The sequence below is a fragment of the Mauremys mutica genome, chromosome 12, assembly GCF_020497125.1.
Source record: "Mauremys mutica isolate MM-2020 ecotype Southern chromosome 12, ASM2049712v1, whole genome shotgun sequence".
Lineage (NCBI taxonomy): Eukaryota > Metazoa > Chordata > Testudines > Geoemydidae > Mauremys > Mauremys mutica.
In genome coordinates, this window is record NC_059083.1 from 82,386,329 (window position 1) to 82,414,031 (window position 27,703).

General features: G+C 54.4%; 1 protein-coding gene across 3 annotated transcripts; it reads right to left on the reverse strand.

Moving 5' to 3' along the window:
• Positions 1-15,039: 15,039 nt before the first annotated feature.
• On the reverse strand, positions 15,040-26,499 carry MCRIP1 (MAPK regulated corepressor interacting protein 1). Of its 3 annotated transcripts, none has more exons than XM_044983372.1 (5): positions 26,369-26,499; positions 24,064-24,143; positions 23,639-23,757; positions 17,195-17,296; positions 15,040-16,768 (listed from the first exon to the last, which is right to left on the reverse strand). In XM_044983372.1, exons 2-5 carry the CDS (start codon positions 24,069-24,071, stop codon positions 16,704-16,706), a joined length of 294 nt encoding a protein of 97 aa, XP_044839307.1. In that variant the 5' UTR covers positions 24,072-24,143; positions 26,369-26,499; the 3' UTR covers positions 15,040-16,703. The 3 variants fall into 3 exon arrangements, with proteins under 3 accessions (XP_044839307.1, XP_044839308.1, XP_044839309.1); XM_044983373.1 differs by lacking the exon at positions 26,369-26,499 and adding an exon at positions 25,117-25,531; XM_044983374.1 differs by lacking the exon at positions 26,369-26,499 and adding an exon at positions 24,658-25,029.
• Between the last annotated feature and the right edge of the window lie 1,204 nt (positions 26,500-27,703).

Consider the following 27,703-nt stretch of genomic DNA (forward strand, 5'->3'; position numbering starts at 1 on the left):
ACACACCTGCCTGGGCAGGTGACAGTGTCAGGACTCCTGGGTTCTGGTCCCAGCTCGCTCTGCTGCCTGCAAGGAAAGTCATAGCACATCTGGCAGCAAGGTGGCCACAGGGTTACAGGCCAGGCTTGGAGGCGGTGGAGCTCAGGGGGCAGATTGGGGCCCACAGTGAGGTGGTCTGCACAGGGTTACTGCTTACAGACCAGACCTGGAGGGGCTCTGGGCGCTCAGGCTGTGCTCACCCTGACAGCTGTGGCTTGGGGAAATCTTGATGCATTTAAGGAGCATTTCCTGCTGCAAAGTGGCCCTAATTTCCTCTGCAGGGAAGGAGCCAAAACTGCATCTGAGCTTATTGATTTAAACTACCGTAATGACCATAGATCTCCGATCAGCACTGCCTGCCCCATTAGCGTGACACTAGCAAGCTAGGGAAGGTGCTCTTGGCACGCCAGCTGTCCCAGCCCAGCACTGCTGTGTGCCCTCCCTGGCCCTGGTGCCACAGCAGCCTTGGGCTGCTGCAGAGCCAGCCGCCCAGTGCACAGCTAACCCTGCCCCTGCAGCTGGCAAGCCCGACAGCTCTGGCTGAGCACTTGGGAAACAGCCGCCCCGAGTGACCATAAACAGTCCCACACTATAAACATTGCTCAGTGCAGAGGGCGCCCAGCCAGACTAGCTGTTTACATCTCCACCAAATCACGCTCCTCGGGGCTCGCACTCCATGTCCCGGCCCCGCTGTCCCCAGGAACTGCTGCCCCACGGTCAACAGCAGCTGCCCCAGCACCTTGGCGCCAGCCTCAGCCATGCCTTTCAGTGAGACCCATCACATCACCAGCCTTGAGCCTTGCCCCAGCCCCGCCCCCTCCCAGCATCCCTCCCCTCTCCCTCCCCCTGTGTCCTGCATGACACCCTGCCCCTGTGCTGCGGGTCTCTCACGTCATGCTCTGCCTCTCATGGGGATTGGGTTGACCTTGCTTCAGCCCAAGCAGGACTTCTGGGAACCTGCACATTCCCCAGCACCCAGGGTCCCTGCTCTAGTCCCCCCCGGCCCCAGGCAGCACCGTGCTTGCCACTCAGGCAGCCTGGGCCATGACTGTTTGCCAGTGCCAGCTCCAGCTCCAGGCCCAGCCTGTGCTGATCATTTGTGACTCCAGCAGCAGCCCTAGGCCCAGGCGATTGGGAGGGGATGGGGGGAGGGGAGGAATTGGAAGAAGCTGGGTGTGTGTGTGTGTGTGGGGGGGGGGGTAATGTATTTGCTCCCAGGGTGCCCATGAACTCAATGTTTTAAAGGTAAATTAATCATGTCTGTCACCCAGGGAGATTAGGGCAGAAGCTCCAGGGTGCAGGCACCATCTCCCAGCACTGAAATGCAGGCAGAGCCCAGCCAGGGTGTGGCCAGCATTTAACAGCTGCGGGGACCCGGGCGAGGGGAGGGCAGGGCACCCCCTCCACGCTTGCTCTGTCCCCCTCCCAGGCGGCTGGGGCTGGGTGAGGACGGCTGTGGGGGGAGGTCTCCTCCATCCGTGCTAGTCTACTGCTGGCCACCGTCGCACCTCCCCCCCATGTGTGTACCTGAGCTGCCCCCCCCCGCCCCCGAGACACTGCCCGCCCGTGCGGTCTGTCCCCAGTTGCTGGGACCATAGGGCACAGCAGCACTACTCGCCCCCTCCAAGGCAGTCAGTGATGCAGCCTGGGCACGCTACAGGGGCAGGGGCAGGGAGGTAATCACCAGCATGGAGTTTGGGGTTAGCAGCCCACCTCACCCTTAGGTAGCATGCACAGCTCTCATTCCTGCCTGGCTCAGCACTGTCTCACCTGCAGCCCCCTGCCTCTCACCCCGGGGCGGGGGGTCTCCCCTCCAGCACTGAGCCAGCCCAGACCTGATTAGCGTGTCAGCTCTGCAAAGCCCTGGGCCCAAGCTTTCCCCAGCCCAGATGTGCTGCGCTCGGCTCATTTGGATAATGGCTGTGCTGAGCACACAGTAATTTTCCACTGTTTACTTGCCCACTCCCAGGCTGCCCCAGCCAACCCAGGCTACCGCACCCACAGAGCAGTGCTTAGTCCGACCTGCAGCAGCCTGGTTCAAGGTTGGGCTGCTCCAGGGCTGAGCAGCTACTGACTTGGCCTCGGCCTCCCTTGTAAGCCAGGAGCCCTCAGGAGGCGAAAGGAGCCCAGCCCCCCCCCCGTCTACTCTCTGTGGGTCAGGGGGCATCATGGGGCAGTTAGATGCTCTGTGGTATGGGGTAGTCAATTAGTCTTTGTCTAGGTCCCAATTTCTCGGTCAAGGTCCAGATGCCCGAGAAAATATTTAAAAAACAAACAAAAAACAATGCTAATAAGTAAATACAAAGAAGTGTCTGGTGGTCCAGCTTTGGCCCGCGGGCCGCTATTGACTACCCGGACTCTGGCATTGCCCACACCAGCAGCAGGCCACTGCCACTCTGCACAACTTAAAACGCCAGGCAGTGGGTGTCATATCACAGCAGCTCCCCAGAGAACGACTCTCAGCCCCGCCTGCAACCCTGGGGGCCCCAATGGGTGCCTACGAGAGCACGAGCCGGCCCATGGCCAGCCAGACAGTGACGCTGCCTCACCATTTCCCTGCCTGGTGCCAGGACGGCAGTGTGGCAGCTCACGGCTCCCGCCGCCACATCCCACCCAGAACCCAGGCAGCCAGCGAGGGACAGAGCCAGAGCCCTGGCTTGACACCGCTCTCTGACCATGCTACGTGTGGGGACAGCAGGGGGCTGGAGCTGCCCACCATGGCCATCTGCTGACATCACTGGGGGCCTCTTGACGCGCTAACAAGGCTAATTGAAGCAAATTGCTGGCGCAGGAGGCAGTTTCTGAGAAGGTAAATACAGTCCCTGTGAGGCACCAGGCCCAGCGAGCGTGTGGCTCCCTGTGTTGCCATGGAGACGCATACACTGCCCTCACCTGGCGCATTGTGCCTGGAGCCCCAGCCCCACTCACTGGGCCAGGGCAAGGCTGGGTGGCAAGGAGGGGCCTGATGAGGTGGCCTCTGGCCTCACAGGCTCAGGTGCAGTGATAAAAAGGAGGAAGGGGGGGGGCGGGGAGAGCACTGTCCCACCCCCTTTCCCTGTGGCTCCAGGCAGGGGAGGAAGGGGCAGAGCCTGCAGCCATTGCCTGGCGGGACCAGGCAAGACGGACCAGAGGGCTGCCCTGCCCTGGCAGAGCATAGGAAGGCAAAGCTGGTGGCAGGACCCTGGCCCAGCTGAGCGGCAGAGAGGTGCTGCAATCCCAGCAGGCAGGCAGTGCCGGACTGGGGACTGGGCATCGCTGTAATGCCACAACATGTGCCACCTCTTGGCGTTACAAAGAGCTGCATCGTCCCCTGCCTCCTGCTCCCCAGGCCTTGGCAAGCCAGGACCAAACGGTGGGCCCTGCACTCGGGGGGGGGGGCGGCGGGAATGATTCACACACTATAGGGGGAAGTTGTCCCCAGTAAGGAGGAGACCTGACTGGAACAGAGCCAGCCCTCCCCACAGCCAGCTCCTCTGCATAGCTGCTCAATCAGCCAGAGGCACAGGAATGCAGTGAAGCTCATAGCCCCCGCCGGAGCCCTCGCAGACGGGTGCCAGGGCCTCGGGGCCGGCTCCATGGACGTGAGCAGCCACTGCGTTGGGAGCAATGTCTCAGCTGCTCTGGAGCACTGAGCGGAGCTGGCAGCATCAGTCACAGCCCAAAAAGCACGGCACCCTGGGCGTCCCGGCTCATCGGGGGGGCTCTGCTACTTACACAGCAGCTTAGTGACAGGTTCAAAGAGCAGCCGTGAGCCTTATGTAACAGCGCTAGTGCAGCCTGTCTTGGTGCAGCTCGCCAGCGTATGCCAAGCAGGCACATTGCTCAGCCCCCAGGGCTCTGCTGCAGCCGACCACCTTGCCAGCTGGGGCAGGGGCAGATTTAGACTGGGGCTCCGACAGCAAAGTGTCGGGCCCTTTCCACATTCCCAACTGCCCTGATGACACTGGTGCGAGGGTGGGGCACAGCATTCCTATGCTAGCTGCTCTCAGGAAAGGGGGCTGCCCCAGGCACATAGAGGGGGCTTCCTCTGTGTAAGCTTGGGTGAGTCCCTTCCCCACTCTGTGCCTCAGGTTCTCCACTTGTACAGTGACAGGACAGAGCCGTTCCCCATGTGCAAGTGCTTTGAGCTCCCCTGCTGGGAGGTGCTGCCTGCACCAGGAGCCGGGGGGCTGTGAGGTCAGCCAGGCTGCAGCTGAGCATTTGGGGGCTGTTTCCAAAGCACAGGGTGCCCAGCCTGGATCCTGAGGGTCGGAGCACTGATCACTGAGGGGCAGCACCACGCTCAACAGCATCCACGTGCCCTCCTTTACGCAGACTAGGGTGTCCCATGCTGTGGGAGAGGGGAGTCAGTGAGCTGTCATGTTGTGGGGGGCAGGCAGTGTTGGGGGTGCTGCACAGCTGCTTGTGGTAGCTGCCAGGCTCTGCCTGGCCCATGCCCTCAAATCTGCACAGGCCACTCAGAACAAAGGCGCAGAGATTAACCCTCCTCCGCCCATGGGTTCCCATGGCAACAGCCATCACATGGGGTCACTTAACACCAGGCTGCAAAGCCCCACAGCCCAGCCTGAGGCTTTGCCAGCTCCACGGAAAGGGTCCCTGTGCTGGCTAGAGCCAGGGTGGGGCTGAGGCCCCTGTTGGCACCCGCAGGGGGTGGGTGGGGGAGTGGGCAGCTCCAGCACCTGAACCCAGCACAATGTGTCCCAGCTCAGCCAGCTCTCAGCAACCGCCAGGGCCCCGTGGGGTCCCCAGCCTCCAACACAGATCAGGCTCCTGTGGGCAGGGGTGGGATGCCAGGACCAAAGTGCCAGGGCTGGGTCTATCCATACAGACATGTGATACGGATCGGAGGACTGGGAGGCTCAGGCTGCTCTAGCGATGGCGTGACCAGCCTGACACCTGAAAGGCCTGTTAGCAACTGGTTCACCACTGACTGAGAAATGGCAACAGCGCAGCCACAGCACGGCGGAGCGAGCGTGGCCTGGCAGGCGGGCACAGGCCTGGAGCCTGGCCCCCTGGCTTCTCGGCCTGGCTCAGCATTGGCTGCCTGAGTGTGAGTCCTGACCGCTGCTGCCCCATCTAAAATGGAACATGTGCCCCTGCCCCACTTCAAGGCATGGGGTGCAGGGGGAGATGGGCTCTGCCTCATTGCAGCCACAGCTGGCACCTCAGTGCTCAGAAACAGAACAAACAATCCCCCTCCTTCGCCAGAGGCTGACGGGAGACAGCCCACTAGGTCACGGGGGGGTGGAGGGACTTCGTGATGGGGAGCCATGTCACAGAGCCAGGCCTCCCTCTGGTGTGTGTGCCGGGAGGCCGTGCTCCCATCTGTTCTGAAGGAGCTTCGCCCCCATACGCCGTGCTTGAGACCACAGGGTTAGTCTAGCTCCTAGGCTGGGCTGCTGGCTGCAGTGTCCCCTGCTGAAACAGAGACGCTGAACCCTATGGGGCAGATTCTCATACCAGGGGTCGGGAGGTGGGGTCGGGGGGAGGGAACGGCTTTCCTTGTCCCATGGACAGGCCTGGCTGCAGAGCGGATTAGCTGGTGTTCCCAGGGAGGCTGGTCCACTGGATGGCAGTGCCAGCCAGGGGCTGGTGCAGTGAATGGCTGAGCATGGCGCTGCCTGGCCCGCCATGGAGATCGTAAAGGGATGCCCCCAGGAGCCCATACCTGGCCAGAGCAGAGTACAAGAGGCCATGCTGCCAGCCCCTCACCGAGCACCAGCAGGCTCGATGGACCAGGGCCAACTCATGCTCAGCACAGGCAGGGCTCTGGCTCCCCACACGGAGCTGAATGACGCTAACCAGGCCCAGCACCTCTGGGGGTGTGAGAAAGGGAAAAGACATCCCCTGCCTGCTGCCCTCGGCCCGCCCCCCAGCTGTGTGTTGTCTATGGAGGTGCACACCCGTCAGCAGGGTACGCATCCCCCATGCCAACACCAACTGGGCTGGGCAGAACACAGGCTATAGCAACCACCTCTAATTCCTGTGTTCTTCCGCTCCTAACACAGCCCCACGTGCACATGGCCACTCCACACATACGAGCTCTGCCCTTGCGAGCTCCTGTGGGCAAGGGCCATGTCTCTGTGGGTGTCCATGCTGCGCCCAGCATAGCAGGCCCTGGGCACCACCGCACCAGCCATGCTGAATAACAGCTCCTCAGGCCAGGGCCAGCTCATGTGCAGCACACACGGGGCACACACCAGGGCAGGGCCTGACACTTATAGCTGTATCAACAGTGCCACCTTCTGGCCAGGATTGGGAACCGCCCCCTCCCAGCATTTGGAGTACAAGAAGGGCTCTGGTGGATGGGCAACAGGTATGCCAGCCAGGTACCTGAGGCCCTCTCTGGAGCCCCAGCCCTGACCACCAGGCCACGCTGCCGCTCAGAAATCCAGCTCAAGACAAGTGCTGGTGGCAATGCAGCCACAAGCTCACCCCAGACATCACAATGAGCCATGTGCCCACCCCAGGGCAATGAGGTTACCAGGGACCTCCCCATAGGCCAGAGCCAGGTCACCACCACCTACTGGGTGAGAGAGGCAGCCTTCCCTCTGGGCTCCATCAACTGTTCTTGGGATGAACAGAAGCTGCACTCCCCTCCCCACCCCCACGCCTGATTCCCTGTTGTCACATGGATCTAGTCCAACCACTCACTGGGCCAGGAATGGCTTGCCAGATGCTCTCACCCTCCCGGAGCACACTCACTGGTGCAGCCTTTCCTAAAGATGCTTGGGAAATGGCTGTGAAGAGCCCCAGGGTTTCTACAGGAACGAGGTGTGGCCAGCACAGTGCCATTAGGAAATGTGCTTGTGACACTGCTAAGGGGACGTTCAGCAAAGCCCCAGCTCTCAGGGGTGTGAAGGAGAAAATGTTGCTATAACTGTTGCCTCTTCTTTTCCTGTTAGACTAGGTGAGGTGACTCACTGACTTCCATGGGGCTGGGGCTGTGGGTTTGCAGAGGTGTGAGGGAGAAGGCGGCAGAGGAGGAAGTTGCAGCATGTAGCCCTGTGGCATGGGCACAGGACAGTGTATGGCTGGATTTAGGCAAAGCCATGAAGCACGATGGTCACAAACCAGCGGGAGTGCGGCTCTTTGGAAAGAGGCTGGAGAGGGAATGTGCTGACGCACCAAGGGGCTCTCGTGTTGAGGGGGAGGCTCTGTTTGGGGACGAGATTTAACTGGGAGGCCAGTGGTGCGAAGTGAACAGCAAAGGCATGGTTTTACCTCCATTGCTCAGCCAGAGCCTTGCACTCCCAGCCCATGCTGTATATTGGACCCCTCCATTGAGGCCAAAGCCTCTGTGCTGAGCCTTGTTGAATGCAAACAGCACAAAGTGCCACATGCTGCTGAGCCCCACACAGCCCTGGAGCTGCCATCGCCCACGGAGACACAGCTAGAATCTCCAGGGGCCAAATGGCAATGTTAGGTGAGCCAAGCACGTCCCCTGCCACTGACTGAGCTGTGTCAGATCCAGCCTGGTGCCACAGGCACTGCCAGTCACATGCTTTCTCCACTCTGAGCTCCTCTGCAAAACCCAGGAAGGACACCGGGAGCCAGTGTCTGTGTGCACACCGTACATGCAGACAAGCAGCGATTCCAGTGCCCAAACCAGGCAGCTCGCATCCGTAGAGAAAGGGACCAGGACAGAAGAGGTTAACATCCAATGAGCAAACTGCTGTAATAATGCTGCTGGGCTCAGCAAGCCCCCAAAAAGGCTTCAGCCAAGCTTGAGCCCAGCAGCCAGGGAGCCTCAGAGGGCACCGACAGAGGGGACAGCTCCGAATTTCACATCAAGGTGCTGAGGGTGCAACGTACCTAACAGCATGTCCCAGCAAGTCCTGTGCCTGGTTAGCATGGGGAACTGTACAGAAGGGCCCATCCATCCTCACCAGGAAGGAGAGTGTCCGCAACTCAGCTGGTAAGCAGCCCTGTGAGGGTTGGCTGCACCCCAAGAATGGAGCAGGCCAGCATTCCACAAAGCCAGCCCAGCTCTGGCCACAGGAAAGTGGAATTGCTCCCACGGCCACTCTTGGATGTGCCGCAGCTTGGTTCCTTGGGATGCTCTGGGGTGGCAGCCACTGGCATTGGGGCAGAGGAGACCTTTGCCCTGAGAGCGCTGCAATGAAAGCACAGTCACGGCACCAAAGTACCTCCAATCACTGCTACCCAGCATAAGAACACTACTTCCCCTCACCCCCCAAGCAGGGCCGGCTTTAGGAAGTGCGGGGCTCAATTCGAACAGTTTCAATGGGGCCCCGGCAGGGATGACAGAAAAAAACCACGTAAAAAAACACGTGGGGCTTGTACTCACTGGGCGGCACTCTGAGTCTTCAGCAGCACTGAAGGACCCGCCGCCAAAATGCCACCAAAGACCCGGAGCGCCGCCGGGTGAGTAAAAATTAAAAAGGCACCTCTAGCCAAGGAAGGGATTCTTGGCCACTTGCCCCCCACTCTGGGCGGCCCTGCCCCCAAAGGCACGGGGCCCGATTCGGGGGAATTGACCTAAAGCCGGCCCTGCCCCCAAAGCCAAAGCAAAGCAGGTCTCCTCTTCCTGGCTGCTTCCGGGGGTGGCTCTGCAGGGGCAGCTCCATGAGCCGAGCCGGGGCAGCGACAGGTAAAGGCCGGATGCCAGGCAGAGATCCTCTCCTCTCCCCTCCCCTCCCCGGTGGCAGACGGTACAGTACAAAATGACTGATAGCTGTCCTCATCATCATCCTGTGAGTGCTCCTGGCTGGCCTCGGCGAGGTCGGCCGGGGGCGCCTGGGCAAAAATGGGAATGACTCCTGGTCATTCCCTTCTTTAAGCTTTGTGTCCTGGAGATTCAGTCCTGGCAGATGGTGCAATAGGGCCAGGCAGAGCAGTTCTAGCAGGACCCAGTCTCAGTGTGACGCACCCGCACTTAGCACACCTAGAGACACACCCCTTGTGCTGCCTACTGGCAGGGCAGGGAAAGAAGGAAATGGCCTTGTCTTTCCTGAAGTCAAGAGCTCCAACACTGACTGAGCACAGACAGGGCAGAGTTACTCTGCAGCCTGGCCAGCCCTGGGTTGGCAGTGTCTCGCTGTGACCAGCACTAACCACAAGGGGCTATTTAGCACTATGACACCTGCTGACCCAAGCTGTGAACATTCTCCCATCTGGGGCAGCTGTGTCAGGCCAGCTCATGGGGAGACTCACTATTCCAGGGACCTGTGTCCTGTCCAGTCCTCGTGGGGATTTCAGGCTGAAGAACATGTGAGAGCTCAGAGATGAAAATTCCCAGGGTAACCAACCAGACTGTGCACAGCCACCAGGATGACCTTAAAACACAATGTCAATTTGAGGGGACGGGCCCCAGGGGCCTCTGACGTAATAATTGGGTCTATTGAGCTCAACTCGAAAAAGTGTTAGACAGTTCCTAAGACGGGATGGGCAAACTATGGTCCGGGGGCCACATCCAGCCCTCCAGACGTTTTAATCCAGCCCTCGAGCTCCTGCCAGGAAGCAGGGTCTGGGGCTTGTCCCACTCTGGCACTCCAGCTGGGGAACAGGGTCAGGGTCTTGCCCCACTCCGCATGGCTCCCAGAAGCAGCGGCATATCCCCCCCGCTCTGGCTCCTACACATAGGGGCAGCCAGGGGGCTCTGCACACTGCCCCTGCCCAAAGCACTGCTCTTGCAGCTCCCATTGGCTGGGAACTGCAGCCAATGGGAGCTGCAGGGGTGGCGCCTGCGGGCAATGCAGTGCACAGAGCCTCCTGGCCGCACCTCTGCGAAGGAGCTGGAGGGAGGACATCCCACTATTTCTGGGAACTGCTTGAGGTAAGCGCTGCCCAGAGCCTGCCCCACTGACCCTCTCCTGTGCCCCAGCCCTCATCCTCCTCCCACCCTCTGAACCCCTCGGTCCCAGCCCGGAGCACCCTCCTGTACTCCCAACCCCTCATCCCCATCCCCATCCCAGAACCCACATCCCCCAGCCAGAGCCCTCCTGCACCCCAACCCCCAATTTTGTGAGCATTCGTGGCCTGCCATACAATTTCCATACCCAGATGTGGCCCTCAGGCCAAAAAGTTTGCCCACTCCTCTCCTAAGATGTCACAATAACCAAGAACACCCAGTGCTGATGGGAAAAGATGACAAAGCAAGACAGACAGACAGATCTAGTCCAAACCAAAGGCCTCCTCCTGCTATAACTCAAGGCCTGTGTTAAGCTCATGCCCGATGAACAAGAGAAGGGTGAGAGCAGAAATTGGTGTGTCGGCCTAATTGTGGGCAAAATAATGAGGGGCTGAGCTGTTCCAGCCACCCCTCCCCTCTGGGGCCCTCAGGGGGAGCCTATGGGAGGAGGAGGAGGCTGCCATGACACTGGCTGACTGAAAGGAGGGCATGCGAGAGAAGGGGAAGAGGAGCGAGCTTCACCATCATGGCTGCCACCCCCTCAGTCTCCTGGGACCTTCTTCATCCTAACCCTGAGAGATGCCTGACTAGCTTGGGCCAAGAGTGGGACCCGCTGACATCACCACCTGCATGGGCTCTGGCTAAATCCCAACCACCACCTGGGATTGGAGACTTTGTTCCCCCCTCCCCCCGCTGCATCCTTTTCCTTCTCCCACTTTATTTCTCCCCTCCTAGCCCTCTCCTTTTGCCCTCTGTTTAATAAGAAGCTGGCTTAGCCAGCCAAGATGGCACATTTTACAACACTGCTGCGAGCCTGTGATCAGAAAGGCAGCTAAATGCACAGCCCTGAACAGCCCGATGCTGGTGCAAGTTTGCCAGGCCTCAGAGTGGCTGATAAGAGCATGTGCCATGCCTGTGTTTTTCCAGCAGTGAGGTTACAAGTGAGTGTCACACCAGAGACAGATACTGCATTTTCCATCTTTGCTGCCCGTCTCTTTCCTCTTGTGTGTGTGTGGCTTTGGGTTTCTAGGAAATGGGATCAGACATTAACAGACGTTAACAGCAGCAACGCCAGCTCCAGCCCATCTCAACTAACTGCTCTTTTCCCTCAAACAGACACTTTTGATCTGGGGGAGCACTCCCCTCCATATGTAAATACTCTCCAGCTAAAGGCAAAGGGCACAAAAGATGTTGTTAAAGTGAAAGCCTGACTTAATATTTTACATTTCAAATACTTTAACTCAGTGGTCCCCAACCTTTTTCGTCTGGCGGGCGCCAGATGATGAGCCACCGCGGACTGTAGCCAGCGGATGAGCATCTGCTGAAATGCTGCTGAGAAGTGGCAACATCAATAGGCGTTGCTGTCGAAATGCTGCGGACAAACAGCGGCATCACTGCCGAAATGCCACCGAAAATCAGCGGCATTTCGGCGGCGACGCCTCTGGATGACTCTGCTTGTCGGTGGCATTTCGGCGGCTGCTCGTCTGCTGGCCAGTACGCGGGCGCACATAGATGCCCCGGCGGGCGCCATGGCACCCACGGGCACCATGTTGGGGACCACTGCTATAACTGTTTTTCCTCCCCCACCCCTGTATCTTTCATAAGAGGCTTTTGAATGGTGTTTGCACCATGGTACTACGCAGGCTGAAGTCTCTGTACACTAAACCCCAAAGACATCTTAGAAACATTGGGCTGGACGGCACTTTGCGAGGTTCTCAAGTCCAGCCCCCTGCACTGAGGCAAGACCAAGCAAACCTAGACCGTCCCTGACAGGGACTTGTCTAACCTGTTCTTAAAAACCTCCAATTACAGGGATTCCACAACCCCCCCTTGGGAGCCTGTCCCAAGCCTTAGCTATCCTGAGACTTAGAAAGTGTTTCCTGGTAGCTAACCTGAATCTCTCTTGCTGCATCTTGTCTACCTTCAGTGGACATGGAGAACAACTGATCAGTCCTCTTTATATCAGTTCTTCATGTATTCGAAGGCTATCATCAGGTTCCCCCTCAGTCATCTTTTCTCAAGACTAAACAGGCCCAGTTTTTAAACCTTCCCTCAAAGTCAGGTTTTCGAAACCTTTGATAATTGTGGTTGCTGCCCTCTGGTCTCTCTCCAATTTGTCCACATCTTTCCCAAAGTGTGGCGCTCAGAATTGGCCACAGCACTCCAGATGAGGCTTCCCCAGTGCCCGGTACAGTGACCGCCCAGGGCTTACCTGGGACAATCCTGTTAATACAGCCCAGAATAGTAGTCTTTTATGCAATAGCATCACATTGTTAGCTCATATTAAATTTGTGATCCACTACAACCCCCAGATCCTTTTCAACAGTCTTACCACCTAGCCAGTTATTCCCCATTGTGTAGTTGCGCCTTTGATTTTCCTTCCTGAATGTAATACTTTGTTCTTGTCTATATTTAATTTCATCTTGTTAAGTTCAGACCAATTCACTAATTTGTCAAGGTCATTTTGAATTCTAATCCTGTCCTCCAACATGTTTGCATGCATCTGCTCCCAGCTTGGTGTCATCTGCAGATTTTATAAGCACATTCTCTGCTCCATTATCCAAGTCATAAATGAAAATATTGACTAATGCCAGACCGAGGACTGCCCCATGCGGACCCCACTAGATATGCCCTCCCTGACAGCAAACCACAGATAAAGAGTACGGTCTTTCAACCAGTAGTGCACCCACGTTGTAATAATTTCATTTAGACCACATTTATCTAGTTTGCTTATGAGAATGTCATGTGGGACTGTGTCTAAAGCCTTACTAAAATCAAGATCTATCACATCTGGTGCTTCCCCACTATGCCCTAGGCATGTAACCTGGTCAAAGAACAAAATTAGGTTGAGTTTTGCATGATTTGTTCTTGATAGAACCATGCTGGCTATTCCTTATAACTCTGTTATCCTGTAGGTGCTTACAAATTGATGTTTCAGCTTGGAAAAGAGACACCTAAAGGGGGAGGGGGATATGAGAGAGGTCTATAAAATCATGATGGGTGTGGAGAAAGTAAATAAGGAAGCGTTATTTAAGCCTTCTCATAACACAAGAACTAAGGGACACCAAAAGAAATTAATAGTCAACGGGTTTAAAACAAACAAAAGGAAGTATTTCTTCACACAACGCACAGGAAACCTCTGGAACTCCTTGCCAGAGGATGTTGTGAAGGCCAAGAATATAAAAGGGTTAAAAAAATAACAGGATCAGTCCATCCATGGCTATTAGCCGGGATGGGCAGGGATGGTGTCCCTAGCCTCTGTTTGCCAGAAGCTGGGAACGGGCAACAGGGAATGGATCACTTGATGATTACCTGTTCTGTTCATTCCCTCTGGGGCATCTGGCATTGGCCACTGTTGGAAGACAGGACACTGGTCTAGATGGATCTTTGGTCTGATTCAGTGTGGTCATTCTTATGTAAGAGGGAGGAATTGGTGGTCAAGCTGAAGGTGGAAGGCAATTTGGGGAAAGAGATAATAAAAAATCATTAAAAAGCGACAGAGCATTCTGTGGCACCTTAGACTAACAGAAGACTTACTAACAGAAGACTTATTTCTGTTAGTCTATAATGTGCCACAGGACTCTCTGTCGCTTTTTACAGATCCAGACTAACACAGCTACCCCTCTGTGAAAGTGAAATGAATTATATTAAAGAAATAGAATGAATTAAAGAATGCTGTATGTGCCTTTAAGTAGAAATGAAAAGAATGCTGCGATCCAGGTGTCAGGAAAGCAGACATTAAGGTAGAACAATTGCTCCACTTAAAGGCGATTGGTGAAGTATTAGCCTTAGATCGATAAGAGTTAGTAAGGAAGCAGGATTTGCATGCTGTGCCCCAGGTAAATTTTACAATTTTGTTCTCTTTGTCCCTTTGTTTAGTTCGCGCCCTTGTATCTGTATAAATAAGACTGTTTGGTCTTGCATGGAGCTCACATTATCTGGGTGTTATTAGCAGAGCACTGTGCTAATAAAACAGAGTGGTCTGACAAACTGTGAGTCCTGAGTCTAACTTTGACACCTCTGATAATAAAATTTTGTTATCACCTATCCCCTTTGAACCTAGTTTAAATCCCTCCTCACTAGGTTAGCGAGCTGGTGAATGAAGATGCTCTTCCTCTTCTTGGTCAGGTGGCCCCCAACTCTTCCCAGCAGGCCTTCTTCCTGGAACAGCATCCTAGAGTGGAGGAAGCCAAAGCCCTCCCACAGACACCATCTCTGTGACCATGCATTCATCTTCAGGACATGTGTCCCCCTGCCTGGGCCCGTCTTCAACCAGGAGGATGGAAGAGAACACAACCTTGTTTGACACTGTTTAATTTTGAACATCTTCAGGGTCATGTTAAGAGCTTTGACTCTGGGCCCATTGATTCCATCTAAATTAATACACCTCCCAACTCAGAGGTGCTTTACGCAGTTGGTGCATAGCCGCAGCCTGGAGTGTGGGAAAGAGGGGCTGCATTTGCTACACACTGCGTGATTGGGGGAGCTGCAGCTGCGGTTTCAGGCTGATAGCAACATTAAAGCTGTCCACAGCCTCCATTTGCATCAGCTTTCACCGTTGCTGGGCTGGCTAAGCTGCAAAAAGACCCTGCACTGGCTGAGGCTGCACCCACTTCCACCCCAGAGACCTGGGCCCTGACTCTCCTTTCAGAACTGCAGCCTCAAACAGGTAATGGAGAGACTTTAAACATCAAAAGTGGGAAAATTAGGAAGTAATTGGAAAAGCATCTGAGTGAGCAAGAGCTGTGGGTGTGCATGGCTAAGCCTCTGCCTGAGCTGTGTACAGCTACAACTGACTGGGGCCCGGAAACATCTTGAGGGTTGAGAGCAAAGGGATGTGGAATCTGCAGAGGGACAAGGGATTGTGCATGCCTGGCTGCACTCCTTGCTCCTTAGCTGGGCCTCCATGGGGGAGTTCAGCCACCAGTACTGCAAGGCCCATCCCGCCATTCCCCTGGGGCAGGGTGTCCTCTCGCCATTCCCCAGCTCTGCATGCACTGGACAGCAGACCAGTGGCTGAAGAAGAAGTGGGAGCATGGGTGGTAAATCAGCCCCATATCCAGCACAGCCAGCCATGGAGCAGCCTGGGAGCAATGGACAGATGTGCACAGAGACAAGCTCAAAAGGACTAACCAGCTTTTATTTACAACACTCCTCAAGTGACAGACAGAGCGCAAGAACAACGTAGGTCATTGACTTAACAACAAAGGGAAGGTAACAGTGACCACAAATCCTGCCTGCACCGCTCTTAGCCCTGCAGTGCCTGGCTGCCAGTGCCTGCCACCATCTGTGCTGGGCAGAGCACTTGGCAGCTCCCCTCCCTGTGAGCTCCCAGGCAGGGGGCTGCTCCTGCAGCACTGCAGGGACAGGATGCTGGTCTCTGGGACCACAGTGCTCCTGCAGTGCTGGTGACAGCCGCTTGACTGGTGGGGTTGTGCTTCACAGGGCAATAGTGATGGCAGAACCACTCAGAGTGGGGCCATGCTGAGACCTCCCAGCCTTGTCAGGTACTAGGGTCCCAAGAGGGCCACCTTCTGAAGTGCTTTCCGAGCCCGGGGGTGGGGAGACGGCATTCAGCCTGGCACTGCAGCAGCAGCTTGCTGTAAACTGCCCTAGCTAAGGGATGTCTTTAGGAAGTGAGCTGGGCTCCACTAGGGGCTGTGTAACTATCTCCCCCCTCCAGGCCCACCCCACAGAACAGGCCTGGCCAGGAAGGGGGTTACTGCACAGGGGGGCCCAGACAGCTGGAGGGAAGGGGGCAGGAGGGCTGGGGAATCCCTCTAGTACTAACGTTGGGAGATGTCGGCCAGGCAAGGATGCAGATAGAAACAACTTCCCATAGTCAAGCCTCCCACAGCAAGTGCTGCCCCACCCCATCCTTCCTGCCTGGACGGAGCTGCCAGGGCACCTGGCAGGGAGCAGAGAATAGTCCACGACTCCAGCTGTAAATGCACCTTGGTCTCTGGGGCTCAGGACCAAGGGTGCACCCCTCCTAGCTCCAGCAGGGCAAGGCCTGGCAGGAAACAGCTCTGCCCCCTGAGCCATGGGACCTGCCCCAGCCCTGTTATGGAGAAGAGAGCCAGTCAGCTCTTTAATATGGACAATATCTTGGAGTCCCACAATCCCAGAAGCTGTTAGCAACCAAGTGCTAGGGGCTCAGCTGCAAACTAACCCCACCTACTTGACAAGCAAGGGGAGGGGGAAGGGTCACCTGCCCAGCAGCACGGCTGTGAGGAAGGCCGGCAAGCCCGCTGGCACTGAGTCGCCATGGGCATGGGGCACAAAGCAGGGACCAATAATGCATGCTCCTCCTCCAGCCTCTGAACGTGCCCCACCTTTTCCTTGCAGCCTGTCCACAGCTGCTCCTCGATACCTGGGGGAAGGGGTGAACTAGGCTTGGCCTCCACTGGCCCAAACGCAGCCACTCAGCTCTGTCCTCCCTAGCAACAGAGCCCCAGGGACCACACCAACCAGTCGGCAGCCAATAGAGCAGCCCATGGCTGACTGAGGACAGAGCTGGGAGGAAGAGTAAGCTGACTTCGTGGGCCCAACACACGGTAGAGAAAGGCGGCCCGAGGCGAGGCTACAGGGAAGGGGCAGGAATCCAGTACAACACGCTCTAGGCATCCGCAATGGAGTTCAAACTTGGGCAGCTTCAGAGCCAGCCCCAAAGCCGCCCAGCTCTTCCACGGGCAGAACACAGATCAGAGGAGGAAATCAACACAAAATCGTCAAATTAAATTTGCTTGAGGACCTCAGGACACCAGCCAATCAGCAGGCAGAACCTGGCTTAGGATTTCTTAGCATCCTGTGTGTTTCTCCTCTTCAGATCACTCAAGTCAACAGGTTTAAATGCTGTGAGGAGGAAGAGAGGAGAACTCAGTATGGGGTCTGAGCTCAGCACTGCCAGCATCACCCTACCCGCCCCCAAGACTCAATTCAGGGGCTGCGCTCAGCACTGCATCACCCCTCCACGTTGCCAGCACCCACCACGCCCAACACACACTCTGCAGGAGTCCAGGCTCAAAAGCCACAGGTCTCCTCTACCCCTCATCATTAAATGCTATTTGTCCCACTGGCTTGAAGGCTCCCAACCTGGTCGCCCCCATTCACCCTCCTGTAGTTGGATGGAGTGGTTAGAGCTGTACATTCAGTTAGGACAGGTCACTGGTGTCCTGAGGGGGTTCCTCCCCTCTCAGCAGCCAGTGCTCTGCTCCACTTACTTGAACACTATGGCACTTGGTCCCCTGGATGGGCCAAAGACCCCACAGGCAAACTCACCCTTTAGGCTGGGGTTTGGTATCTTCTCCACATACTCTTCCACCAGGCCCCTCTCATTGCCCGACATCTGGTTGCGAAGGTCTCGCTCCACACACTGCCAGGCTGGGGAAGGAGCACAGCGAGAGAGGGAGGGGAGGGTGCTGTGCCTGCTACAGGACATGCCTAGGTCTCCCTCCAGCTGCTCCCACGCTCTCATCCCAGCCCTCAAGAACCCCGTTCCCTGCACACACCAGGGAACTTCACAGTTTCATAGAGTTTAAGGCCAGAAGAGACCATTAGATCATCTAGTCTGAGCTCCTGTATGTCACAGGGCATTAAACTGAATCCAAACAATGGCACTGGTCCATTACTCAATGGAAATGGCAGAATTATCAATAAAGATGCAGAAACCAAAGAATAATATTTCTGTTGCATAGTTGGGAAAAAGCCACATGATGCAGTCATAGATGATGATGATGATCATGAAGAAACACTTTCTGTTCCAACTGTAATTCAAATGTATGTTAAACAAAAGCTACTTAAGTTGGACATTTTTAAATCAGCAGGTCCAGACAACTTGCATCCAAGAGTTTGAAAAGAGCTGTCTGAGGAACTTGCTGGACCGTTAATGTTGATTTTTAATAAATCATGGAAAACGGGGGAAAATCCACTAGAAATGACCTCACTCATCGGTATCACCCATTAACAACTACTTTGAGATCTGTCAGTGAGACAGTTTTTAATCCATTGAACGTGTATGTCCTGTTAGTTCTATATAATGCAAGTTTTTAATCAAAATTGTATGTGGTACAATTGCCTTGGAGAAATCTAAGTTTACTATATCAACACAGCTGCCTTTATCAACCAAACCTCTAATCCTGTCAAAAGACAGCAAGTTTGTTTGACAAGATTTGCCTTCGCATTAATTATATTTTTAGCCTCTAATTCTTTGTTGACTGAGTCCTGAACTAACCATTCCATTATTTTACCCAGGATCAATGTCAGGCTCCCAGTCTAAATCTTGCTGGGTCATCCCCTTTCTCCTTTTTAAATACTGGAATTACATTTGCAGTCCTCCTGTCCTTTGGAATTTCCCAGTTTTCCAAGATTTGTTAAACATTAATATTAGTGGTTCAGCAAGATCCTCAGCAGTTCCTTTAAGACCTTTGGGTGTAAGTTATCTGGGCGTGCTGATATGAAAACGTTTAATTTTAGCAGATGCTGCCTCACACTCTCCTATCTTGTTACAGATAGTAAACTTTCTATTCCATCCACATCGTACAAGTTGGACACATAAGAACAGTCATATTGGGTCAGACCAATGGTCCAGCTAGCCCAGCATCCTGTCTTCCAGTAGTGGCTGGTGCCAGATGCTTCAGAGGGAATGAACAGAACAGGGAAATTTATCGAGTGATCCATCCCTGTCATCCAGTCCCAGCTTCTGGCAGTCAGAGGTTTAAGGACACCCAGAGCATGGGGTTGCATCCCTGACCATCTTGGCTAATAGCCATTGATGGATCTATCCTCCATTAACTTATCTAATTCTTTTTTGAACCCAGTTATACTTTTGGCCTTCACAACATCCCCTGGCAATGAGTTCCCCAGGTTGACTGCAGTATAGAAATCATAGAATCGTAGAACTAGAAGAGACCTCGAGAGGTCATCTAGTCCAGTCCCCTGCACTCAAGGCACTATGCACAATGTGAAGAAGTACTTCCTTATGTTTGTTTTAAACCTGCTGCCTATTAATTTAATTGGGTGACCCCTGGTTCCTGTGTTATGTGGATGGGTAAATCACACTTCCTTAATCACTTTCTCCTCACTATTCATGATTTTAGAGATCTCTATCATATCCCCCTTTAGTCATCACTTTTCTAAGATGAACTGCAGCCTTTTTAATCTTTCCTCATATGGAAGCTCTTCCATATCCCTAATCATTTTTGTTGACCTTTTCTTTTTCCAATTCTAATATATTATTTTGAGCTGGGAACAATCAGAACCCCACACAGTGTTCGGGTGGGTGGGTGCCAAGGATTTATATAGTCGCATTATGATATTTTTGGTTGTATTAGCTATCCCTTTGCTAATGGTTCCCAACACTGTTAGCTTTTTTTACTGTTGCTGCACATTGAGCAGATGTTTTTAGAACTATCCACGATGACAGCTAATTCAGACTCCATAATTTTGAATGTGTAGTTGGGATGATGTTTTCCAATGTGCATTACTTTGCATTTATCAACACTGAAGTTCATCTGCCATTTTGTTGCCCAGTCACCCAGTTTTGTGAGATCTGTTTGTAACTCTTCGCAGTCAGTTTTGGATTTAACTAGCTTGAGTAATTTTGTATTGTCTGTAAACTTTGCCACCTCAATGTTCACCCCTTTTTCCAGACCATTTATGAATACGTTGAACAGCACTGGTCCCAGTGCAGACCCCTAGGAGCACTGCTATTTACCTCTCTCCGTTCTGAAAACTGACCATTTATTCCTACTCTTTGTTTCCTATCTTTTAACCAGTTACTGATCCATGAGAGAACCTTCCCTCTGATTCTATAACTGCTTAGTTTGCTTAAGAGCCTTTGATGAGGGATTTTCTCACAGGCTTTCTGAAAGTCCAAGTATATCCACTGGGTCACCCTTGTCCACATGTTTGCTGACACCCTCAAAGACTTCTAATAGACTGGTGAAGCATGATGTCCCTTTACAAAAGCTGCATCAATTCTTTCACAACAAATTGTGTTCATCTATGTGTTTGATAATTCTGTTCTTTATTATAGTTTCAACCAATTTGCCTGGTACTGAAATTAATTGCCAGGATTGCCTCTGGAGCCTTTTTTTTAAAAATGGCATTATATTAGCTATCTTCCAGTCATCTGGTACAGAAGCAGATTTAAATTATAGGTTATATACCACAGTTAGTAGTTCTGAAATTTCACATTTGAGTTCCTTCAGAACTCTTGGGTGATGCCATCTGGTCCTGGTGATTTATTACTGTTTAGTTTATCAATTTTTTCCAAAACTGCCTCTAATGACACGTCAACCTGGGACAGTTCCTCAGATCTGCCACCTAAAAAGAACAGTTCAGGTATGGCAATCTCCCTCACATCCTCTGTAGTGAAAAAAGATGCAAAGAATTAATTTAGCTTTTCCGTTATGGCCTTTTCTTCCTCATATAGTCCTTTAGCACCTCAATCATCCAGTGGCCCCAATGATTGTTTGGCAGGCTTCTTGCTTCTGATGTATTTTAAAAAAATGTTGTTTTTGCTAATTGCTCTTCAAATTTTTTGTGCCCAATTATACTTTGACACTTGATCTGCCAGAGTTTATCTCCCTTTCTATATTCCTCACTAGGAGAGGACTGCCAATTTGTAAAAGGATGCCTTTTTGTCTCTAACCACCTCTTATACTCTGTTGTTTAGCCATGGTGCATTTTTTTGGTCCTCTTACTGGTTTATTTTTTTTAATTTGTGGGTATACATTTTGTTTAAGTCTCTACTATGGTGTTTTTAACTACTGTCCCTATAATTTGCAGGCATTTGTGACTGTTCCTTTTAACTTCCATTTAACTACCTTACTCATTTTTGTGGAGTTCCCCTTTAAGTTAAATGTGGTGGATTTTCCCTCTTACAAGGATGTTAAATTTAATTACATTATGGTCACCATTACCAAGCAGTTCAGCTATATTCACCTATTGGATCAGATCCGGTGCACCATTTAGGACTAAATCAATAATTGCTTCTCCCTTTGGGGTTCCAGGACTAGTTGCTCCAAGAATCAGTCATTAATGGTGTCTAGAAATTTTATCTCTGCATCCCATCCTGAGGTGACATATATCCAGTCAATATGGGTATAGCTGAATTCCCCATTCTTATTGGGTTTTGTGTTCTTGTAGCCTCTCTAATCTCCCATAACATTTCACAATCATGGTCACCATCCTGGCCAGGTGGTTGGTAGTATATTCCTACTGCTATAATCTTATTATTCAAGCATGGAATTTCTACCCACAGAGATTCTATAGTATAGTTTGATTGATTTTAAGATTTTTACTATATTTGACTATACTATACATCCTCCTGTTTCATTCCAAATACTGTACATAAATATTTATTTAACATTTCTGCATCTCTGTTTACAATTTTATCATCCGTCATGGGGTACTTCTTGTCAGGAGCGACGCCAGGGTTTCTGGCGCCCTAGGCAGAATTCGGGGGGCGGCATTTTGTGCGCTCCCCACGGGGCGTGCGGGAGCTTCCAGTTCCACTCCCATCGCGCTGCCGAAGAAGGACCCTCCCCCGAAATGCCGCAGGCAACAGCGGCAGTCACTGAGCTGCTCAATTGGCTGCCGCTGTTTTCCGCGGCACGTCGGCAGAAGGTCCTTCTTCGGCGGTGCGACGGGAGCGGAACCGGAAGCTACCGTGCGCCCCGTGGGGAGTGCACAAAATGCCGCCCCCCGAATCCCAGCGCCCTAGGCGACCACCTAGGGTCACCTAATGGAAGCGCCGGCCCTGCTTCTTGTTCTGAATATGTTTTAAAAATGCCTTATCTTTAACTCTATTGCCCATTGATATTTCACTGATTCCTTTGGCTTCTCTTACCAATCACCCACATTTTTTAACCTTTAACTTATATAAATTGCCATTTACTTCCATTCTTTATATATAAATTTTGTTTTATTGCTTCTTCCCCAACTCCTTCTAACCCATCTGGCTTCTTGGCCAGCATAACTTTCATGTCTGTGGAATCATGGCTGTTTGGGCATCCAAAGGGATATCCTTGAACAAGTCCCAGTTTCCACTGACACTTCATACTTTAAATTTAATGTTCCCAGACAGTTATGGCAACAATTGCTTTTAGCTTTGGAAAATGAACCCTTTAAAAATTTTAAATATACATTAGTGTTTGGTACCATGTTCTGTTTGCACAACATAAACGTAAAGAGATCATGATCACGGGTACTCTAGGCTACTGGTAATTTTTACGTCACCAAGTAACAATTATTTGTCCATCAGAATGAGGTCCAACCCCACCTTCCAGTCCCCATTTCCTTATCACCCTGCTCCCAAGTCTAATGTGTCTCCCTCCAACTTCACAGTGGGATCACATACATGAAAGTGCCTTCACTGTGGGTTTGGTAAAGAGGAAAGACTGCACTAGGAGGATGGGGAGGGCAGATACCTGCAAGAGCACAGGAGAACTGGCTCATGTCTGGCCTGGGTGCTGAGTACCTCATGCACAGTCACCCAGGCTCCTGCTTAAAATGGCACGTATGCACTTGCAGGCTGGCACCTCCCCCCAGCCGGACTGCACCCCACTCCAGAGGCCACTCGCCAGCAGCTCCCTATGGGTGGCAGCTCACAGACAGACAGAGAGCACAGTTACATTCAAAGGGTTTCTTTGCAAACCTCAGGGATCGAAGCTTCATTTTACTTTTTAATTGAAGGACTAAATTCTCCAGAAATGGCCAGGGCCAAAGGCACGCCAGAGACAAACACCACGCACCTGAAAATCCTATTTTGCCAGGCCTTGCCTCCCCTCCATAGCACCACGTGACCCCAGGGGACTCAGCAACACAAAGACTGTCTGTTTCCTGTGCACTCACAGCACTCTGAGCAGCAATGGCTTCATTCAGTCGGAGGGCGTTGCTCTTGGGCAATGGGATGTTGTTGGAAAGACCTTCCCAGACACTGGCAGGGGATGAGAAGCCCTTAGAAGAGTCTCCTAAGGGTTGTTCCAGCCTCAGCCAGGCTATGGAAGGGGCTTCCACACACACTGGGTCCTCTTAACTTGGTCAGTTCAAAATCAGTTTGATTCCTCTATCCTTGTCTCAGCACAGCAGGCTCAGGAGACATGAGACAGCACAACAGCTGCTGAGACAGAGACTGTCCCACAAGGGAGTTTTACCTGGGCCTGGTTTGATTTGCTTCATGTGCGCAGTAAGGCCTCACTCTTCTGGCTGAGACTGAGATGTCTGTTTAGAACCTGTGAATGAGCAAAGCCACATCTGCCACACAGCAGAGGCCACCACCCAGTGCCTGCTCTGGGCTCATTCCAGTGTCGTATTTCTGCCATAGCAATTGGTGGGTAACAGAGTCCCACAGCAACGTAGACTTGCATTGCAAGGCATATTAAGTAGTCGCATCCCTCTTCTCATCATCACCCCATAGGGAATGGAAACTAATGGGCCCTAGGCTATCAACGCGGAAAGAAGAGCTCAGGAGCACATGATGGGATGAGCAAAGCTCCATACGTCCTCAGCTCGGGGAGGGAGCAGCAGCCACACTGTTCTCTGACTCCTCCTTGCCCACTGCTCTGATGAGGCACCGTGGCAGGAAGCCTCTTGTGTAATTCCAAGGCTGAAAGGCAAGTGGCACCAGAGAGGAAGGGAGCCTGGGGAGAAAACATGGCCTGGGGGAGTTGCAGATCCCAGATCACTCCAGCCCTGCCCAGGAGATGCCCACTCACCCACCTTCATAAATGAAGCGCACATTCTCCTCGTGAGCAGGGGTGAAAATCTCACTGCTGTTGCTTGGGGAGCGAGGGCTGCTGTTCCTCTTGCCATTGTAAACGACCCTGGAGACAGGGGAGCTGAAACCAAAGAACAAGTCCTGATGAGAGCCCATGGGCAGATGGGGAGAAGTGAAAAACTCTGGAATGAACCTCAGAGAGGGAATGCAGGAAATCCTGCAGCAAAGGGCCTGGCGCAAGCAGTCATGCAAGCTGGCACCTCCCCGACCCTTAAACCAGCAGCATGGCCCAAGCTCAGGAAAAGTAAAGCCATTACTGTTCATGCCCTGCCTAACCCCATGGTGTTCCCCCCAAAAGGACTCCATGCCCCCACCCCCTGCCTTGCCCTCATCCACAGGCTCTCTACTTTGTTTGAAAGTGTCTCACCTGGTCATGGCTGCCTCCACACTCAGACCTCTCTAATCCTGCCCTTGCCAGCGCAGACCTTGGCAGATAGGAGATGGATGCTGAAACAAAGTGAAACGGAGCTAAGTGTCTCCAGAATACCAGCACCTTCTCTATGCAGCCACCCCTAGCTGAGGCTTCATGTGCTCCCATACTGCAGCTAAGAGCATAGCATCAAAGCCTAGAGAGGTCACAGAGAGACCCAGGGAGTCAGCTTCTTAGCTTAGGTCTGGGGGGCTGCATTCTGACCCCAGCTGCTGCAGCGCTCCTCAAGAAATAAATGAGAAGGATTTCAGATGCGGGTCTTACCACTTTAACCCCATTGTTGGCAATGCCAGGGGGGCTCGATGCCATCAGTGATCAGGGCAATGCCAGTACAGATGCAGTTGTACAACTTCCCTAATGTGGGCACAGTTATACTGGTATAAAAGTGCTTATAACCAGGATAGCTATTCCCACACAGCAAAGGGAACAAGCCATAGCCGGACAAGGCATCTCTGTCCCAACGTAACTGCATCCACACTACAGATTATACTGGTATAACTATATTGGTAAAACACTCAGCCCTTGACTGACAGTTCTCCTGGCACAGATGCTGTGCATGCAGCAGGCCTTCAGGTGCAAAACAGCAGCAAATTTGGTGTCACCCTGAAAGAGAGGGGAGACACATCCAGGGTGATGCTGAAGTCTGCCAAGGAGAATGAACAAAGGACAGGTTAGTCTGAAGAGCTGGATCAACTTCCTGGCTCCAAGACCCGCCAGACTGCTGGGGGGGATGGCCATTGCTTGGGACATTTCAAACCATACTGGCCAATGCACTGGGAAATGCGGGGAATGGGCAGAACAAACCCTCTGGCTGCAGTGGGACTGTGGGAAGGGTGGGGACTCCTGCAGAGCTGCGCACAGATGTGCCCGTGAACCAGGTTTGGCTGGCATTACTCCTAGCATGCACATCCCCAACCTGGGCTCTCCTAAGGGTATTTCTGAAGAAGGCAGAGGGGCTGAGAGCAGTAACACCTCCAGGGGTGGGAGTACCAGTGCTGCTGTTGTCCTGCATCCTTCTCAGCTGTAGCCAAGGAGCTGTAGGCGGGTGGGGGTAGGGGGGCCAGAGGAGGTGCCTGCTATTTTAGGATTAAAGGGGACTCCCTCGTGCTGGATGTAGGCAGATATGCAGGGATGTGTCAGACCCATCGCCACGGCAACACCCAGGGCATGGGCCTTGCAGAGACACAGCAGCCTGTGGCAGGGAGAGTGGCTCTAGGAAGGGGCTCTCCTAATCCCATGAGGGCCCTGCATTTGTGCCCCCCACCTTCCCCAGGATCTAGGCAAGAGTGCTCAGCACAGGCCAATTGCGGGAAGGCTGTCACTGCCAGGGGCTCAGGGTGGCTGGCATGGGGGGAGGGCTATCATAGGGGGGCTCTCAGTGCTAGGAGCCCGGGGGGGCTGGCACAGAGGGGCTATTGGGGGGGGTTGGCAGGGGCGGTGCGTGGGGAGACTATTATAGTGGACTGTTGCTGCCAGGGCCCCAGGGGCCCAGCATGGGGAGAAGTCAGTGCATGGCTCGGGGGGGGGTGTCAGTGCATGGCTCGGGGAGGGTGTCGGGGGGGCAGTGCTGGGGGGGTGGGGGTTCAGTGCATGGCCCAGGGGTATTACGGGGGGTGTCAGTGCATGGCCCGGGGGTGTCAGGGGGGGCAGTGCCAGGGGGGTGGGGGTTCAGTGCATGGCCAGGGGGGGCGGGGGGTGTCAGTGCATGGCCCGGGGGGGGCAGGGTCGGGGGGTGTCAGTGCATGGCCCGGGGGTGTCGGGGGGGGGCAGTGCCGGGGGTGTCAGGGGGTGTCAGTGCATGGCCCGGGGGTGTCAGTGCATGGCCCAGGGGAGGCGGGGGGTGTCAGTGCATGGCCCGGGGGGGGCAGGGGTGAGGGGTGTCAGTGCATGGCCCAGGGGTGTTGGGGGTGTCAGTGCATGGCCCGGGGGGGGGCAGGGTCGGGGGGTGTCAGTGCATGGTCGGGGGGTGTCGGGGGAGGGGGTGTCAGTGCATGGCCCGGGGGGGGGCAGGGGCGGGGGTGTCAGTGGATGGCCCGTGGGTGTCGGGGGCGGGGGTGTCAGTGCATGGCCCGGGGGGGGGGCGGGGGGGCGGGGCTGTCGCTGCTGCTCCCCTGGCCCCGGCCGGCGTTTGGGGGCCGGGGGTCACTCCGTGGCGCCAGGCCTCGGCGGGCCGTTCCCATGGAGACGCGGCGCTTGGGCCGCCCCTGGTCGTGGGGTCCCGGCCTCGCGCGGCTCCGCTCACCTGGGCCCGGGCCGCTCCCGGCTCCTCTCGCCGCTGCCAGGCCGGGACGGAAGTGAGCGCATAGGCCGGGCCCGCGCAGGCGCCGCGCGGCGGGGCGTGATGGATGCAGTGCAGCCCGTGGGGCCCAGAGCCCCCCCGAGACCCCCAGCGCCCAGAGCCCCCCGACAGCCCCCCAGCGCCGGGCCCAGAGACCCCCCGACAGCCCCCCAGCGCTGCCCCCCCGGGGACCAGAGCCCCCCGACAGCCCCCCAGCGCCGGACCCAGACCCCCCCACAGCCCCCCCGGGGCCCAGAGCCCCCTGAGAGCCCCCCAGCGCCGACCCCTTCCCCTGGCCCAGAGCCCCCCCAAAAGCCCCCTTTGGGGCCCAGTGCCCCACCGAGAGTCCCCCAGCGCAGACCCCTTCCCCGGGCCCAGAGCCCCCCCGAAAGCCCCTCTGATAGCCCCCTAGCAACGACCTTCCCCCTGGGGCCCAGAGGCCCCCCCCAGAGAGCCTCCCAGCGCTGACCCCTTCCCCAGGCCCAGAGCCCCCCTGCACCAGGCCCAGAGCTCCCCTGACAGCCCCCCAGCGACGACCCCCCCCCGGGCCCAGAGCCCACCCCCAACAGCTCCCCAATGCTGGGCCCAGAGCCCCCGACAGCCCCCCAGCGACAACCCCCCCGGGCCCAGAGCCCCCCCCAATGGTTCGTCTAGCCCAGTGTCCTGCCTCCGACAGGGGCCAATGCCAGGTGCCCCAGGGGGAATGAACAGAACAGGACATCTATCTAGTGATCCCTCCTGTCACCCATTTCCCAGCATCTGGGACTTGGAGGTTTAGGGACACCCAGAGTGTGGGGATGCATCCCTGACCGTCTTGGCTAATAGCCGTTGATGGACCTGTCCTCCATGAACTTATCTAGTTCCTTTTTGAACCCGGTTATACTTTGGCCTTCAGAACATGCCCTGGCAATGAATTCCATGGGTTGACTGTGCGTTGTGTGAAGGAGTGCTTCCGTTTGTTCATTTTAAAGCTGCCTGTTAATTTAATGGGGTGACCCCTGGTTCTTGTCTTATGGGAAAGGGTTAAATAAGACTTCCCTATTCACTTTCTCCCCGCCATTCATGAGTGTACAGACCTCTACCACATACCCTCCGAGTTTTTTCTTTTCTAAAATGAACAGTCCCCGTATGGAAGCTCTTCCATACCCTGATACTTTTTGTTGCCCTTTTCTGTACCTTTTCCAATTCTAATAGATCTATTTTGAGATGGGGAGACCAGACCTGCACACAGTATTCAAAACAGAGGCACACCATGGATTTATATAGTGGCAGCATGATATTTTCTGGTTTATTATCTAA

What these genes read in the sequence shown, in the direction of transcription:
- MCRIP1 (XM_044983372.1), bottom strand. An exon ending in TGTGCGCTTCATTTATGAAG is followed by an intron (nt 17,297 to 23,638) that starts GTGGGTGAGTGG and finishes CTCCTTCCCCAG; the next exon opens with CCTGGCAGTGTGTGGAGCGA. An exon ending in ACCAAACCCCAGCCTAAAGG is followed by an intron (nt 16,769 to 17,194) that starts GTGAGTTTGCCT and finishes TCCTCCTCACAG; the next exon opens with CATTTAAACCTGTTGACTTG.